At 44.7% G+C, this 16,585-nt stretch overlaps 1 protein-coding gene across 2 annotated transcripts; it reads left to right on the top strand.

Moving 5' to 3' along the window:
* Positions 1-663: 663 nt before the first annotated feature.
* AGT (angiotensinogen) lies at positions 664-14,800 on the top strand. Of its 2 annotated transcripts, none has more exons than XM_009680467.2 (5): positions 664-812; positions 5,823-6,645; positions 11,104-11,368; positions 12,060-12,204; positions 13,083-14,800. In XM_009680467.2, exons 2-5 carry the CDS (start codon positions 5,850-5,852, stop codon positions 13,272-13,274), a joined length of 1,398 nt encoding a protein of 465 aa, XP_009678762.2. In that variant the 5' UTR covers positions 664-812; positions 5,823-5,849; the 3' UTR covers positions 13,275-14,800. The 2 variants fall into 2 exon arrangements, with proteins under 2 accessions (XP_009678762.2, XP_009678755.2); XM_009680460.2 differs by lacking the exon at positions 664-812 and adding an exon at positions 3,723-4,000.
* Positions 14,801-16,585: the final 1,785 nt, after the last annotated feature.

Raw genomic sequence — 16,585 nt, 5'->3', positions numbered from 1 at the left:
ACTTCCTTCTGAATAATTCCTGGCATAACTTCACAGGAGACAAGAGCATCATCACAGTAATATGTCTGGCTGCTTCTGAATTCAAATCTCAGGGCAAAATTTAAGCAAACTGGAAAACAAACTGAACAAAACAGAATAAAATATTTACTATTGTCTCTACATAAAGTGCTGAATTTTATACTGCCTTTCCCAGAACTATGTGGATCAATGAAAACACGGTTTGACAGAGCAGAGACATAGTGTTCATCAGCAAGAGGAGAGCCTGCGTGCCCATCAATTGATATTCAACCTTGGACCAAATCATTTTTCCATTCAAGATCTAATTATTCGCCGCTAGCTTTAAGATTAGTGTTCCTCTGCTAGGGTTAAAATTTATGAAGCATATTTGACGGTGTTTACATAAAGAAACACTAACAGCAATAACACTGAGAAATTTTCCTTGGCCGCCAATGGTTCCCCATTCGTACGTCAGGAGAGTCAGCCTGTCTGACAAACGGATTTAATTTCAATAGCCCAAAAGAGAGGAGAAGAGAGGATGCGAGGGAAACAAAAACCGCAGTGCAGTGCCGATGAGACCAGTTTTTCAGCCGCTCTTTTGCTCCCTCTCTGGAGGGGGAAGCCGCCACCATGAATAACAAACAGCAAAAACAGAGAAAGGTTTCTAACAGAAATCAGGGCAGCGCCTGGGGGATGGGAGCTGGGGCACCGCTTATGTAACCGTGGGTATAAAAGGGAAACCTGGGTCACCTCCCAAAATCAGAGAGTGGGGGAGAAGAAGAGCATGAGCATCTTCCTCGAAAAGCAGGTTTGAGGTGTGTGTTTCTCTGCGCCTTTTCGGTGGCTGTTGCAAGGTGGGATTCACGCGTGTGCCTTGGGCTCTGTTTGGGCTGGCGATGCCTTTAGGAGAGGTCTTGCTTTTACCTTCTGGGGTGGCTGGAAAGCTTTCTGTGCCCGTTCTGCCTGGCACGGTGCCTCTGCCACAGCTCCCTGGGGCACCAGATCCTCAGACAGGGTAGCTGAGGGCACGGCAGAGACTTTCACCTTTCGGAAGTCGAAGCTCTACCTTGAAGCACATGCTCATTCCTGAAACCCTGGCTACCCCACTCTACAGGGGTGGGGTGGGGGGGGGGAAAAGCCTGATAAGAGAGTCCACATTTAGTAATTAGAACGATATTTGTGCACTCTGGCTTAAAAATGGCTCAGGAGTAAAAAACTAACTGTAATTAAGTCATAACAGGATGAGATATGTTCCCAGGTGTAGCAACGTGTGTGCAGCCAGAGGGAAAGTGTGAAACGATTAAAATACGAAGCTCTAAGAAGTGCGATAGTGCCTGATGCATCTTCATCGGGGAATGTTAATTGAGCGAGTGTGAATGAGCAGCGGACTTGGCGTCTGAGCTTTGTACAAAGACACAAACATAAGCTAAAATCAAAGCTTCTAATTCATTACGGAGTCGAGCCAGATTTCCTGTGACGTAAAGCAGGAGTAGCACAGTGGTAAAAGCGGCTCAGCTGCCGCTGCCTTGCTCACTCGCCCCCAGTGATGCGGCGCAGGCATTTCTTGCACGCTGCTGGCCACAGCGACTGTGAGCAGTGCAGAAGCTGAAAACTCTCCCGTGAAACTGTTTTCTAGAGATCGTTGGGTCTTTTCATTCAACGACTTTATTGATTGAGTTTGGAAAAAACAAGCAAACAACAAGAAACAACAATCCCTGCGCTCCCCAAAGTTACTGACAACTTTTTGTTGAAGAAAATAGGACCGAGCCCGCACACACCAAAAAGAAAAAAAAGATCGGCTCGGCCAAAAACCTGAAGACTTTCAACTAAAAACCGAGCTGTCTTTGTGCGATGGAGCCGCCAGAGCACCACCCGGGAGCTGCCTCCTGCTCCCGGCCTCCCCGCGGCAAGAGGAGCCGGGGCTGCAGGGGGGCCCCAGGGCAGCTGGGAGCAGGGATGCCCCCCAGGACAGCTCCCGCAGTGTGCTACGGCAGCATTTCTGAATCATGGCTAAAGGCATAATGATATAAGGAGGACGATGCAGCAGCTGCAGGTTACATGGTTTCCTCTTCCCGTGTTTATTGTCCACAGTAACGACACGAGTCTGGCAGCTGTAGCATCTGTTATTAGCATCCCTCATGGCTTGTCAGCAAAAGTTAACAATTATTGTTAATAAGGATATTTTTCAGTGTTTTATAGAGCACAAAGTGCCCTTCACTGAAACAGCCTAGGCTTGAAATCCCTCTATGGACACTGAAAACTTGTGCTGCAGTTTCCTTTTTCTGCTGGTTAAGTCTTGCATAGGAGGACAGAGTGGACCAGCCACAGCTCACAGGCCCGGCACGGTCTGGCCCCCACGCACACCACTGGTGCCGAATGCCGAACGCAAAAGCAGAGGAGCAGGAAACACAGGTTTGATGGTGCCACCCCACGTCCCGCATAAGCCTCCTCCGGGCTCGAGAAGCTGGGCCCCAGCCGGCTGCACCTGGCTGCCTGGCTGCAGGGAGAGCTGTAGGCAAAGGGGGGTTACAGCCAGAAACCCAGCTCTCTCTCTTCTCAATATTTAGCTCAACAAAATGCATTTTTAATGGAGGAACCGCTTCTCGCTTGCCTGGATCCGTGGCGGGGATGCATGCCTTTTATAGCCATCTGGAGACTGCATAAGTGCTCGGGGGTTGCTCTGTTGACAGATGCTTCTTAGATTGGGATGCTCAGGCAGGGAGAGGAGAAAACACCTTAAATATTTCAAGCTGTTTATTCAGGCCTCGTGCGCATGATGGCATGCCACACGGGCCTATACTCAGAACTGCTTTTAGACCTCATTACAGCTAAAGTAATCAAGCTGTTTAAATGAAAAGCAGGGCTGCGGAAATTTTCCATCCCTTCTCCGATCCTGACAGTGCAATCCAGTCGCTGTTAGTCACCCCGGCCCAGGGTGAGCAGCCCGTCCCGCCTTCGTTCCTGCCTCTCTCCCTGAAGTCTTCATGTCACTGGGCTCCACAGGGCCTACCATGCCTGATCGGCTCTCTAAGATCAGGGTATGGCCATTAACTCAGTCTTATTCCTGTTGGAGCCATGGGACTTTAAGTACACTGAGGGCAGGGAACGGGACTCAGTTTAATCCAATGGCAGCAGCCCCAGTTTGGTTTGCTGTTCATTTACTCAAAGAGGAAGAAGTAGCCCGGCAAAATCGGAGGATCACTTCTAAAGCAGCAGAAAGACCTCTGAATCCCACCCCTTATGCATGACAATATTTTGACATCCTAGGATTTGAGAAACTGAGATTGGGAGGGGTGAGTTCCCTGTGGAGAACGGGATCTGGATTTGGCAACCTTACCATCTAGCTTTAATCCTGTCCTTTTCAACACATTTTGTTTTTATGATGAAAAGAAACAAACTTTTGATCTTCTGGATAGGTTAAGAGAAAAAGAAAGGCTAGAGATTGAGAGCTTAATCATTTCACTCTGCGTGGAAGTACATATCCCATTTACTGATGGGTTCACAAGCTGCAAGTTAAAAGCAATTTATCCAAAAGAGAAAAATCTGATCTGACAGTACAGTAAAATGCAGGTGCAAGGAAATGTTCATTCTGACTCTGACTTAAAATGGACTGACTTATTTTCCAGCCCTAGAATCAATTCTTTCTCCATAACAAGGAGTCTGTGTCCATCTTAGTAAATGTGTAACTAACTGCAGACTACCCAAATGTACTGGGTCTGGTTAAAGGTTGTGTATTGATCTGTAGACTCTTCTATGAATCCAGCGTCAAGCCACACTCAAGTTTCATCAGGTCCTATCTGGCCTGATCCAACTCCTTTCAGCCGCCCAGCCTGAGGTGCAAAGCGGCTTCGTGCTGTGTTGCTGGAGACATCCAGAAAGGGCCCTCCCTTCGGAAAGGGCATAAAGCCACTTGCAATCACAACACAGCACTCCAGGAGCAAAAAGGTGCTGAGAGGAGCCTGCCCGTTGTCGGAGGGGGAGATTCAGATCTGGACAGACGCGAGTAAGCACATTTATTGGTTTTGCTTTGAATGTCAGTTTTTCTGCTCAAGATCTCAGGCTTTTGCGAAAGGCTCTGGGCTGACTCCGCTCTCCGCAGATCTGGCTTAGTATAAGGGCTGGAAGCGAAAACTGTCCCTCTTGCTGCTTCTGCTCATGAGAAAGGAGTTAACAACATGGCTAGAGCCACAGCAGGAAAGCAAACTCCAGGCACCAGCTGTGCCTTATGGCACAGCCATAGCTTTGCCTCTAGAGCAAGTGGCACAGAGTCTTTCCCACTGCTACTACAGGAAGGATTAAGGAGTGCTTCAGAGACACAGAATCATTATAGAGAAGACCAGGGAGGGAAGGACAATGCCTCCAATTCCTGGCGTCTCTGTTTCTTTCCCCGAGCCTGGCCCAGGCTGGAAAACACAGAGGAGAGAAGAGTGGAAATGCTCTAGCACAGTGGCTGGGTTAACTGTGAAGAGAAAGTTGGAAGGATATTTCGTAAGATAATTTTTTAACTGGTCGTAAGCAGCATGGAAACCCTACAGCACTGCACATCCCCAGCTGCGGGACCTGGGCTGGGAGCGTACTACGAGCTCTAGTTGCTGTGAGGCAAAGAGAGACAGAGGAAGGGAGCAGAAGGGACAGCAGCAACTGCCGCCACCTACGTGCTAATTTAGAGGCTGGGATGGGAGTTAACAGCGAAGAGCAAACCGTGTGTGAACACATGGGACTGGAACTTGAGCTCTGCAGCAAGTCTTTGCCCCCACATCTGTGCAGAGCAAATTACTGAGGGTCCGACCGGCCGACACTAGCTAAGATGATGTTTAGACATCCTGAGGGACCACTGCAACAGCAGAGACCCTGTCTGCAAACAATCCTGTTAGATATGAACATACAATCAGGGAATGCAGATGTGCACGTTAACATGCATATGTACTTGGCAAGGTATACATCTAATTACCAAACATCTGTGCATCTTGGTTTTTGTATTTGCAAGAGAATGGTGATACCACAGACTGGAGAATTATTAGCCATAAAAGACCTGGAGATCGTTCAGTGATATATGGCTGCACATCAAAATTCAGGCTGGGAAGCCATCAGGGCTTGAACATTGCTTTTAAACCCGGACACTTCCCTATATAAATGAAAGTGTTGGTGATACAGACGTGGCACTGAGTGGTTTAGAGCCCTCCTGAAGATTTCAGTGTTGGTGTATTTGTATAAGGAAGCCTTGCACGTGTTTGCCTAGAAGCATCCATTTCAGCCATGTGGTAAGAGTGAATGCTTGTGCTGGGCTATGAAAACGCAAAATGCTCTGTTAGTGGCAAGCGTTCTGCTGCCTAGACATATAAAACAGGATGGCTTAGAGGACCTTAAGACACCTAGTTTCCCAAAGCACTTCCCGCGTAACAATAGGCAAGCTCCTTAGCCCGTCCGTGTGTCACCAAGACTCGGTGCAGCAATGCGCAGAGGTAGCTCTGACTAGGTCCCTGGAACAACATGGCTGCATTATTACAGGGTTTTGCCAGAACTAGTACGCTCTAGCTGGCAAGCTTAACTGGTCCAAGTGCATGACCATATTGCTTCCAGGACCTGAATCTTTAGGGTACTACAGTGGCTAAGAAAATCAAATCTCTGCCTAGCATTTTTCCACCTCCCGTCATCGAAACTGGTGACGACTTCACCCTGGACTTTGCAGGGAGCAGAGTCAGACCAGCACTAAATACAGCAATTCTCACCTCTGTAACTCCAGCGTTACGCTAATGCCTCTCCATACAAGTAAAATGAACAGTATTTATAGCAAGCTAATCAATCTTCCTTCCTTTTTCTTTAAGGAGACACTGTGGAGGTGGTTTTTCGACATGAAGCTGGCAGCAAATCTTGTCTGTTTGTTCGCATGCCTCACAGCAGTGGCCTGTGACCGCGTCTATGTCCACCCCTTCAATTTGTTTTCTTTTAACAAGAGTACCTGCGAGGAGCTGGAGAACCTGGTCCAGGAAGGAAAGAAGACGTTTGTCCCTGTCTCAATCGAGTCCCAAACCAGACCTGCCTATGAAGATCACCTGAATGACATAGTCAAGCTGGAAACCATGAGCTTGAGCATCAGAGAGAGGCAGAGAGTGAGCTGCCTGAAGGACTTTGTCTATGTCTTAGGTGCACGGTTTTACAGTGAGCTGAAGGAAGCACACAGAGGCCAAAACCTCCTCCTGTCACCAACCAGTGTCTATGGCTCCTTGGTGTCCTTCTACCTAGGTGCGTCAAACCAGACGGCAACTGATTTGCAGGGTTTGCTGGGATTTGTTAGCCCCTCTGGAGACCCTGACTGCACTTCCACAGTCGATGGACACAAAGTCCTTTCAACCCTGAGGACTATCGAAAGCCTCCTGGTCAAGAACAGGGATAAGGAGTTGCTCTTTTCCAAGACGCTCTACCTGTTCTCTGCCCCCAGGGTGCCTTTGTCTGAATTATTTGTGCATGACTTGGTCCCTTCTGCCAACGCGCTCTACGTTCGAGCCGTCGATTTCACAAACCCAGGTGCGGCAGCAAAACAGATAAACGCCTTTGTGGAGGCCAAAAGCGGGGGCCGAAGCAAGCACTTACTGGCAGACCTCGATCCAGCCACCAGCCTGCTGTTTGCAGCAGACTTTCACTTGGCAGGTAAGAAACAGCAAGGGCTCATTTCAGCAGCAAAGCGCGCCAAGGGCAGGTAATGCCCCAGTCTCCCCCGTTCGTCCCATTTAACAACACCGTGCTGCTGCGCTGGGTCAGGCTCTGTTCTTGAGGAGGAGGCAAGGTCGAGGAGGTTCCCACAGCGAGGGGAAAAAGGTGCAGTGCAAGAGGTGTAGTGCCGCATACCCAGGTGCTGCCGCCTGCTCTGCTGCGGGTCCTGCCCTGCGCCTGCTCTCCTCACCCTGCCAGCGCCCCGCCACGGCAATGGAGACAAGGCAGGCAGACTGCCTCGGAGAAATTAGCCTCAGCTAGGAAGCAAAGGATGAGAGGATTATTTCTTACCACAAAAGGAAAAAAAGAACCGTGAGGGGCTTCTAGAGAAAGTCATCAGGAAGTAGGGTTAAAATAAACAAAAGGAAATATCTCTTCACACAACACATGGTTTTAGAGGGGACTATGTGTTATAGGATATTGTGCAGGCTGGAGGTACGGATTCAAAAAAAGGCCAAAAAAAAAAAAGAAAACAACCCACACCGCAGACATGGCTCCTCTAGTGGCTGTTAAACAGAGAAGTCCGGAGGCAACTTCTGGCTAAGGAAGCAACTGAGCAAGCTGCCAGTTGGGAGAATATCCAAAATGAGAAGATGTAAGGCAGTTCCTTAGTTGCCTGGAGCTACTGCCTGCTGCTGTCCCAGATACGCCCCTGTACGACCACGGAGCCTCCTCCGCTGAGCGCAGTTGCTTTTCACCATCCTAGCAACTGAACACAATACCAGAGGTTGCAGCTTTATGGCAGCCTGCATTACCAATGACTACATTTCAGAGAACTTCCAGCGAGATGCAAGTGTCTAAGTAGGCATCTACTGCTAAAGGTGGAGCTCATGAAATGCTTCTGAGCCTTCCTTTTCCCACCTGTAAAACGGAGATCAGATTTTCTTTGCCTTTGATGGGTGCTGTCTGCTGGAGATCTATCGTGCTTATAAACTGATCCGAGAGCCTCGGGTGAAAGGTGTGAGTACTGGGGGCCAAGAACTCCAGCTTTCGCTTCATCAGTGTACAGTCAAGCATACAGATAGCGCTGTAAAAGTAATTCTTGTATTTTAACCTTGTACAGAGCTGCGTATCATCGCAAGAGCAGACTTTTCCTTCAGCAGAGCAATTTCTTCCTTGTCTTCTGTCTTGGAAACTTGCTGTTTTATTAGTTTAGAAGCACACGTTTGAGGGTCTGAGTCACTAGGTCAGTGCTGTTTCCTCTGCTCTCTCCCGAGGATGCCCTCTGAGATGCAGTTTCCATGTGTGGGCTGGAAAAAACTGGCTCAAGGATGAATGAATTAGATAAACAACTCTTTTCCAATGAATACTAGAGATGGACTTCAGCATTTGCTTTGCAGTTTGGTTATGGAGGGGCAACCATGAAAGCTGGTGCTTACAAGTTCCACATCCTGCTCCTTTAACTGCAGGAAGGAAAAAAAAAAAGCATTACATTGCTCTGGAACACATTACATATGTGCGTAAGATATTACTGACAGCCATAGGATTGATTAAAAAATCCAGTAAAAACAAAGTTTAAATATTGCAATGGTCTCACTTGCTGTTCTCTTGCACACAATTGTCACATTTGCAAACTGGATGCTAAGCCCAGATTGCATTTAGAAATCTACCGCTCATGAAATATTATTACTATTAAAGAAGCAGACTTCTTTGTAAAGTTGCAAAATAATTACAAACGAGCAAATGGAAATGGATGATGCAGCACAGTGAGACTGCAGGATTCTTAATTCCCTTCCCCCACTTTAGGCTGCTTTTCAAACATATATAACCTTGAACACCTTCAGGTTTAACTAGAAACGTGGTGGGATGCTTTTTGCCTTTTGTTATTATTATTAACGAAAAAAATCATAGCTTATCTGAAGCAGAGAGGTCCAGTGTCTCTTTATTGTCCTCCAGAGGCAGTACTCCAAAGTACTCCTGTCCTCTCCCAGGCTCTCAGGCTATATCTTCAGCCTGTGACTGATGGCTTCCACGATTTTTACTTCCCTTCCATTATCTTTCTTTTGTTTCTAGATACAGGCTTTCTTCCCTGCTCCCACGTGGTTGACAAAACGTTCCTCAGCCCCACAGTGACCATGTCCTAATCCAAGAGGACTCAGTGCAATAACGCGTTTCTTCCAGTGACAGCTAGCACTTTTTATCGACGGGATGTTCATCACCTTTGAATTTCTTTGTTTTACATTCCACATGCCTGAGCAAAAAGCAGGGTTTCTTTAGTAAATAGATCTCTTCTATGTCTTAAAAACAGTGCTGTAAGGAACAGTGACAAGTTGTTGTATTAAGACTACCGACTGCTTCTGCAGCACTTTCAGGGGAGTGCGTGCTTAGCTCCCAGTCGTTCCCTTCACATTCTAGTATTTTGTGGAACATCTGGCAGAAAAAAACCTGGCTGAGGGCAGAAGCATCCAAATCCTTACCTGGCAAAAGGCTGATGGGAGCCATTTCTCTCAGCACAGCAATGCTGATTTATGGTGGTTCATGACTGGCCCAATATTAATGAACCCAGTCCCACAGTCAACAGCAGAGCTTTGAAACTTTGCATAATCAGATCCAAATGCGCTACCACCAATAAATAATTAAAACAGTACTGCTGAAGAAACAATTTATCCGCTTGGCTCATTTATTTGCCCAACCAGTGATTTTTTTCCCCACTGGCAGCGTTTAACAAAACAACATACAACTAAACTGTGAAGTTCCCAAGCACCATTCTTGCTTCAAGATGCCTTTCTGCATCCAAACGTTTGCATGTAACGTGCCAGAGGCAATTAGCTTCCTGGTCCTTTGAGTCAACTCTTTCTGGAGAGCTCCTTTTACTTAATAACAACATAAGAACAGCCTGGAGCAAATCCAAGGTCCATGTCCTCAAGCGTCCATGGCTGACACAGGGCAGTGCTACTTCAGAGAAAAGGGGAAGGAAATATCAGTAAGCAGCCTGTTAGCTAACCTGCTGCCTTGTAAGTAATTAATGTTGGTTTATTTCTCGCTAAGATTCTTTATGTGCTTTCCAAGACTATTTAAAAATAGTTACCATCACAACCTTATATGTTCAGCTATCTGAATGCCCAGTTCTTTTTTCCTTTTATTTACCTTTGTTACAGTCTCAGCTTCTGCTCTCCTGTGCAGCAAGTACTGCAGGTTATACGGACACTGTGAAAATGGCTCCTTTCTGCTTTCAGCTTATATCCTTTGTTCTAGTAAAATGAGAGAAAAGTGAACAACTATACTCATTATTTTGTTTATGCCTTTCACGTTCCTGCCTGCTGCTTTTTTTTTTGGTGAAGTTAGCATACTAAGAGAAAATGTCTAAGTGAAACGTCTTGGCCTTTTTATGCAAGTCATCTAAAGGGCAAGAGTTTCTTTAAGCAACAATTTATTACGTATTAAATGTTTTAGGGCCCAGGATTTATCTAGATTTATTGAAGAACAGACTGGTTGACAGTACAGCTAGGCCAAGTCCTATTTTACACCAATAATACTTTACTACAGGGGTTCCTTTCTTTACCACAACATATGATCTGTTTTCCTAATTCCTTTCCGCCAAAGAGCAGTTTCAAGGTTTCTGAACTCTGCCCTTCTCACTGATGGCAGCAGCTTCTTTAACGTCAACAGGATTCTCTGTCCACCTGGGCAGCAGCACTGATCTATGGCAATGGGCAGATAACCTGTTGAAATGCAAAGCTGCACAGGAGCAGCAGGAGGCGAGAGCAAGGCTCCCTATACTTGTGAGCTGGGTAAGAAATTCATATTAAGGTTTGTTTAGAAAGCATTCAGACATGTCCTTTTAACCTCCTTGGCCTAAACGACATGTCATGTTTAGGGCTTAGCCCGTCATTGCTTTGGTTCTCAAGATCACCCGAGGTGAGGCTTGGAGGAGAGCTCGTGATAGCTGTCCTTCACAAGCCCCCCAGCTGTCTCTGTGGCCGCCTCTCCTCACCTAAGGGCATCCCTGCAGCAAGGGCCATCCCTGCGGCACTTGCCACGGGCTTCCCAGCTGCCCAGGTCACAGAAACCCAAACAGACCCTCCACACAGGCCTAGAAACAAACTGGGAACCATTTGGTAGTCTTGGAGGAGGTAGGTAACCAGGTAAACAGAAATACTGCGTCCAGGAAAGGCCACAAGATCGGTGGAAATACAGTAGCTCTGGTAGCAGTCCCGTGTTTGTTTGGACCTCGTGCCCCGAGTCTGCACCAACCTCTACCTCATGCCGTCAGAGGGTACTTAAAAGGCAGGATACATATGGTTGAGGTACCTACACATCATCTTATACACATGACCTTCGTATAACACGTAGTGTGCTTTTTTGGAACAGACATAATTTTTAAGGGCAGCAGTGAAAAGGAAGAAAGAAAGAAAGAAAGGAGAATCAATTACTAATTCTCAATCTGTTTTTCAGTCACTATTAAGAAAGCCTCGCGGCTGAAAGAGCCTCAGAAATTCTGGGTTGATTCAAACACCAAGGTCTCAGTGCCTGGGATGTCAGTGATGGGGACGTTCAAGTACAAAACTGACGCCAGCAAGACCTTCGCTGTGATTGAAGCTCCCGTCAGCAAGAACGCTCTGCTAGTGCTGGTGCAGCCCATTAATGGCAATGACCTGGACAAGATAGAGGCCAAGCTTCCCGTGCAATCCTCCGCCTGGCTTCAGGATTTGTCTCCAAGGTACAGTTCAGACACACAAACGCTCTCCCGTAGGAATGAATAAAATGGGCTGGATCCACAGTGCAGGCCTGCCTGGTTCCCGCTCTTTGGCAAAGGATGGATCCTGCCAAGCAAGGGGTAACATCCAGCACAAACACGAATGCACGGAAAACCCAGGGATGCCATAGTATTATCAGAATAAATTTCTGCAGGCCTTCACTCCCACAGCCCAGCTCACGTTCAGATGCACAACGAAAGCTCCTACAGCTGTATTCAGTCTAGCCTGGGAAACCGCACGAGCTGTCAAGCCACTATCCCAGATCCTCACTTGGCCCTTTCCTTAGCGTATGGCAACCCCTAGTTCTGATTTTGAGAGAGTTTCACCCCAATAGAGCTTAACTTCAATAGGATCAACGCTTTATCTGCTGGTATTTCAGGGTAATAAGCAAGTACTGTTCTGCAGCTGACAACTGAGGACCCTTCAATGGGATCACTTTGAGTTTAATAGTGTACCTACAGGCAGACTTAACGGTAACTTTGCACTTCGAAAGAGTAACACAAAGCCCATACACAGCTGGTAGCTGTCTCAGTTCTCACACACAGAACACCCTTTCCTGAGACTTTCCAAATGCTCCCTCAACAGAACTGCCCAAGCATCACACCTTATATCAGTGAATACTCACTCAGTTGTCTCACTCTTTCTTTTCTTCAGACAAATCAAATTAACTTTGCCGGAGTTAACAATAGAAGGCAACTCTGATCTTCAGGAACTTCTTACAGATATGAAACTACCTGCATTGCTGGGGAAGGAAGCAGATCTCAGTAAAATAAGTGAGGCCAACCTAACTGTTGGAAAGGTACAGTACCTATCACTAAAAAAAAATTCCCTCCTTCTCAATTTTAGCCTATTTAACTGTATACATTTACCTAAATCAAAAGAGCCATGTAGAACATGTAGTAAGAGCCATGTGGAACATATGATCGGTATAAGACTTTCAAGATGACTGAATGGTAGTCATCTAAAATGATTTTTTAGATTAACCCATCAGTAGAAACAGGTTTGCCTTAAACTCTCCAAATTTCATCACTATAAGAAACGTAACTTGTAAAGGTAATCATGAAGTTTGAGGTCTTGGTGTGCTAGATTCTGTACAAACAAATTAATTGCCTTCGTTACCAAACAGCTCAAACAATTCAAAGCACCACATTTGGAGAAGGTGGCGGAGGCTGCAATTATTAGGCTGTTCAGCATAATCCATGATCACTTTGGGACTATTCCCAGAAATTACAAATATAGAAGTAAGTGCAGCACACTACCTCACTTGAAGATAAGCTTAAGCATCCAGTCACAAGGGGAAGAAGGGGGAACTTAAAGGAGGTGGACAGTCTTTCATAAAAAGAAGGAAAATTATGTTCTAAAAGAGTGATTTTAGTACCTTTACTTTTTTAGTTTTTAGAAGGTATCCTACCTTCGAAGCGCTGTCAAGGGCTTCCAGGATACCAAGATTTCATGCAGCCCATGTGCACGAGCCATTGTAGAGCTTTTTCACATGTCCTGGAACAAGTACCCCAAGGTCTTATATAAACATTCACCGGTTGTATCTTATGTGTGGCTACAGCTGATTGAAGTTACTGATTACTTCATGTTTTTTTTTTCCACGCACTTATACTTTTGTTCATGACTTCACTATTACGTCCTGAAGACTCCAGACTCACTCACGTATTTGCTTTACAGATAGTAAATAAAGCCCTTCTCAAACTCAACAGTGATGGAGCAGGTCAATCAGAAGATCCTGCAACACAAAAGGAAGATTTGGGGCTTCTGGAAGTAACGCTGAACAAGCCATTCCTTTTAGCTGTTTTTGAAGAGAAGTCCAAGGCAATGCTTCTTCTAGGCAGAGTAACAAACCCGCTGAGCAGGGTTTAAATGCAAGCACTGAAAAGGGGTGGGGGGTGAGGGGGAAATAAATGGTGCATGCTCCGTTTCCCATCACCTTTTTTGTATTCATTAGCTGTTTTTATGATCTTGTTGAGTACTTAGCTTTGAGAAAAAGCAGATAATATTTGCAAACAGAGCTTCTTAAAAGCTACAAAATTGCCTGCAACATTCCATCTTTTTTCACCTTTTTAATGTGAGATGACTCAAACTTTCTCCATCTCCTCTTCTTTCCCTCTTCCCACTTTCTCACTTCGCTCCCCAGTTCCTTTAAGGCAGTGAGTACAAAACAGTAGTCAGCAAGACATTGACTTTAAAAAATAAAGTTCTGTGAAGGGCAAGCAGCATTTACCACAGAAAGGTCCCCAAAAAAAGGATTTAATTATTCCTTAAGAGGTCTTTTTTTTTTTTTTTTTTTTTTTTTTTTTTAAGTTTGGTCGGTTTTGCAGGAGGGACCCTCTTTTAAGTTACAGGGAAAGTTTTACAGTTATCGACAAGGATTTCTAGCTTGCTCAGTCACATTTTCCTTTAAAATGCTGCCTGCCCATGGTGTTGGCTTTACTTGGCCCACTGAGAAAATATTTTGCCTTGGAAGCAAAAATACATTTGTAGAAAGTTTCTTCTTTCTGTAGCCTAAATAGATATGCCTATTTAACTCTATGGATAAGCTAAAAATAGGGCTCAGCAGCACTAATGAACTGCAGTGGAGAAATTCTCATACCCTGATAGAAGTATATGGATTTTTTTGGTTTTAAGAAAAAAAATAAGGCCTACTATTTCAACACCATCGCATTACTTTATAAGCATTTATTATAGCCTTATAATGAAAAACATTACTACTGGTTAGGAGCCTGGATCTGAAAACCTTAACATACCCAAATCACGTGTTCTTAAATACTATTTTTATTGGAGTTATCTGTACTAATGGCAGGTGTGCCACTACATGAGTAAAAGAGGTTTCCAAGGTCCAATTCTCTTCTTAGAAGTCATATATGTTTAAAATGTTAAACTGGAACAACCAGACTTGGATTTTGAATCAGGAAGAAAAGAACAGGGAGTAAAATCTTGGTACTAGGAAAGTCTACGGGAGCTCCGCCTTTGATATCAGTGGAGCAAGCATTTCCACCCATCTTTATAGATTTGTCTTTAGCGATGATGGCATTTGGATAGTAATTGCAAACCTCTTTGGTACGGTAGCTCATTGTCATCCATCGTGGCCCAAATTTCTAAGCAACTCAGAATCACTAATACCAGTAGTCTCCTATCAGTGGTATAGATCCATGACAGATCCTTCCACCTCAGTGGAAGACTTAATGAATAGCACAACCCACTACTGGGAATACTAGGATTGCAAAGGCTATGATGTAGCATCCATATGTTTATCTGATTATACTGTATGTATTCCAGATGCTCTAACATCTAAATTTTGTGCTTGTGTTGTACGCAGAAGTAGTCTAATCGCAGATGTGCGGAGAGGAAAAATGCAAATAAAACTACTTACAAATTGCTTTAACACAGTTAAGTTGCATTTATGTATATAACTAGATTCCTTGTTCCAGCTTTTGAAATTTGCTTTAAGCCAGATTCATGTTTTATATAACAATTTAAGTTGCAAATTATGCAAGACAGCTAACAATACAGCTGTAAGTGTGAAAGAGGCAGCTTCCAAGTGTTCATACATGTCATTAACTTAAAAATTATCCCATTTATGAATAGGAGTGAGAAGGCGGCATCAGTTGCATTAGCCACAAATAAAATTTTAGACCAGAAAAGGTTCCATTTTTACAATGAAGACAGATAATAATGAAACAGAGCTTCTGGCCATGCTGCTGGTAAGTTCTGGGGCAAAATGGCATTATTCATAGGTGGGTCCTGCAAGCTGCTAGAGGACTTCATGCCCTGCTAAGGGATCACCCGGGGGGGGGGGCTGTGGAACACACACACACACACACACACACACACACACACACACACACACACACACACACACACACACACAACACACCCTCAAACCACTTTGCAGAAAAGAAACTGTGGCAGTAAGCACCTTCCCACTGGTACCCTGGAGAGAGGGGTATTTGGCTAGAGCAAGAACTGTGAAAAAAGCAGCGCTGGAGCACGTATTGTACTATTAAAAGGATAAGCGATATATACCCAACATTCAAATATTCCAAAACACTAAATCTCCCCCTTTCCCCAACAATATATATTCTCTTGAGATTTGTTCCTGACACAATTTTACGTCTACAATTTTTACTGCATTTTACTCATCACACTGCGGCCTCAAGAAAGTTGTAACAGAAACATTTTTTCTTCCGTAAGTACCACTTTTCTTGATGCTCGAGTTCTAGCTGCAGAATCTTTAGTACAGGTGACAATGAAGAATACAAGAGCAGCTCAGATTTGCTTTCAGACCCATGAATGGATTATGCTGGGCTGACAGTTTGAACAAAAGCTCTCATTCTCTTTATAAACTGGAATGCATTAGTATAGATGTTCCCTTAGCAATTTCCACACTATTACTTTATAGTATATAACTGAAAATTAAACACCACATAAGCACAATTAACATCAACTTATAGGTCTGCCACTTCTCAGGAACTTTTCTGTTATTGCCATGGATATTCTTTCCAGCTTTCTGTTTGCCCATGAGAATTTAGATGCAAGAAAACTGCTACTCAAATGTTAGACACGTTTACGGCCTCCCCTCAGTGCCGCCACATTCCTCAGCCAGGCGCACAGGAACGCCCTGCCCAGGTACCCTAAGCTGAGTGAGGGCAGTGAGCTCTCAGCTGCAGTCTGTGACTCATCAAGGGTCTCCTGAATGAAACACCCAAAATAATACTCTAAGAGATGGGACACTTGGAGAAGGAAAACCAAAATATGAAAAACAAGCTTTTTAGTTTCATCAAAACAAAGCAGTTACTCACAGGTGAAGAATATTCCTGATATAAGCTTATAAAAAAATCTAGTCAGTTTGCTTCCTTATCCCTTCCAGTTAAAGCACAAAAATATGGCAACAGTTGATGGAAGATTAGAGCAAGTATTCCTCTACACTGAGTTGTCCAGCTAAATATACATTTAATTAGTTACCTTTAGGTAATAAGCTTAAATCAAGTGGTCTGGTCTAATTTTAGTGGAGCCCATAAACTTGAGAACCCAATCACCATTTAGAGAAACCATCCCACCATTTTTTCGCTACTCAATTTTATAACACTAAACTTCTAAACAAAATAAATTCCTTCCGAATTCAGAAAAGTAAAGTAAATTTTCTAAAAGTCTCAGAAGGAAAGAAGAGAAGG

This window comes from Struthio camelus, chromosome 3 (genome assembly GCF_040807025.1).
Source record: "Struthio camelus isolate bStrCam1 chromosome 3, bStrCam1.hap1, whole genome shotgun sequence".
NCBI lineage: Eukaryota > Metazoa > Chordata > Aves > Struthioniformes > Struthionidae > Struthio > Struthio camelus.
This window is presented reverse-complemented; position numbering and strand designations above follow the sequence as displayed.

Coding starts and splice junctions, on each gene's coding strand:
- AGT (XM_009680467.2), top strand. CDS start 5,850: ATGAAGCTGGCAGCAAATCTTGTCTGTTTGTTCGCATGCCTCACAGCA. Junction 6,646..11,103: donor AGCAGACTTTCACTTGGCAG/GTAAGAAACAGC, acceptor TCTGTTTTTCAG/TCACTATTAAGAAAGCCTCG. Junction 12,205..13,082: donor CCAACCTAACTGTTGGAAAG/GTACAGTACCTA, acceptor TTTGCTTTACAG/ATAGTAAATAAAGCCCTTCT.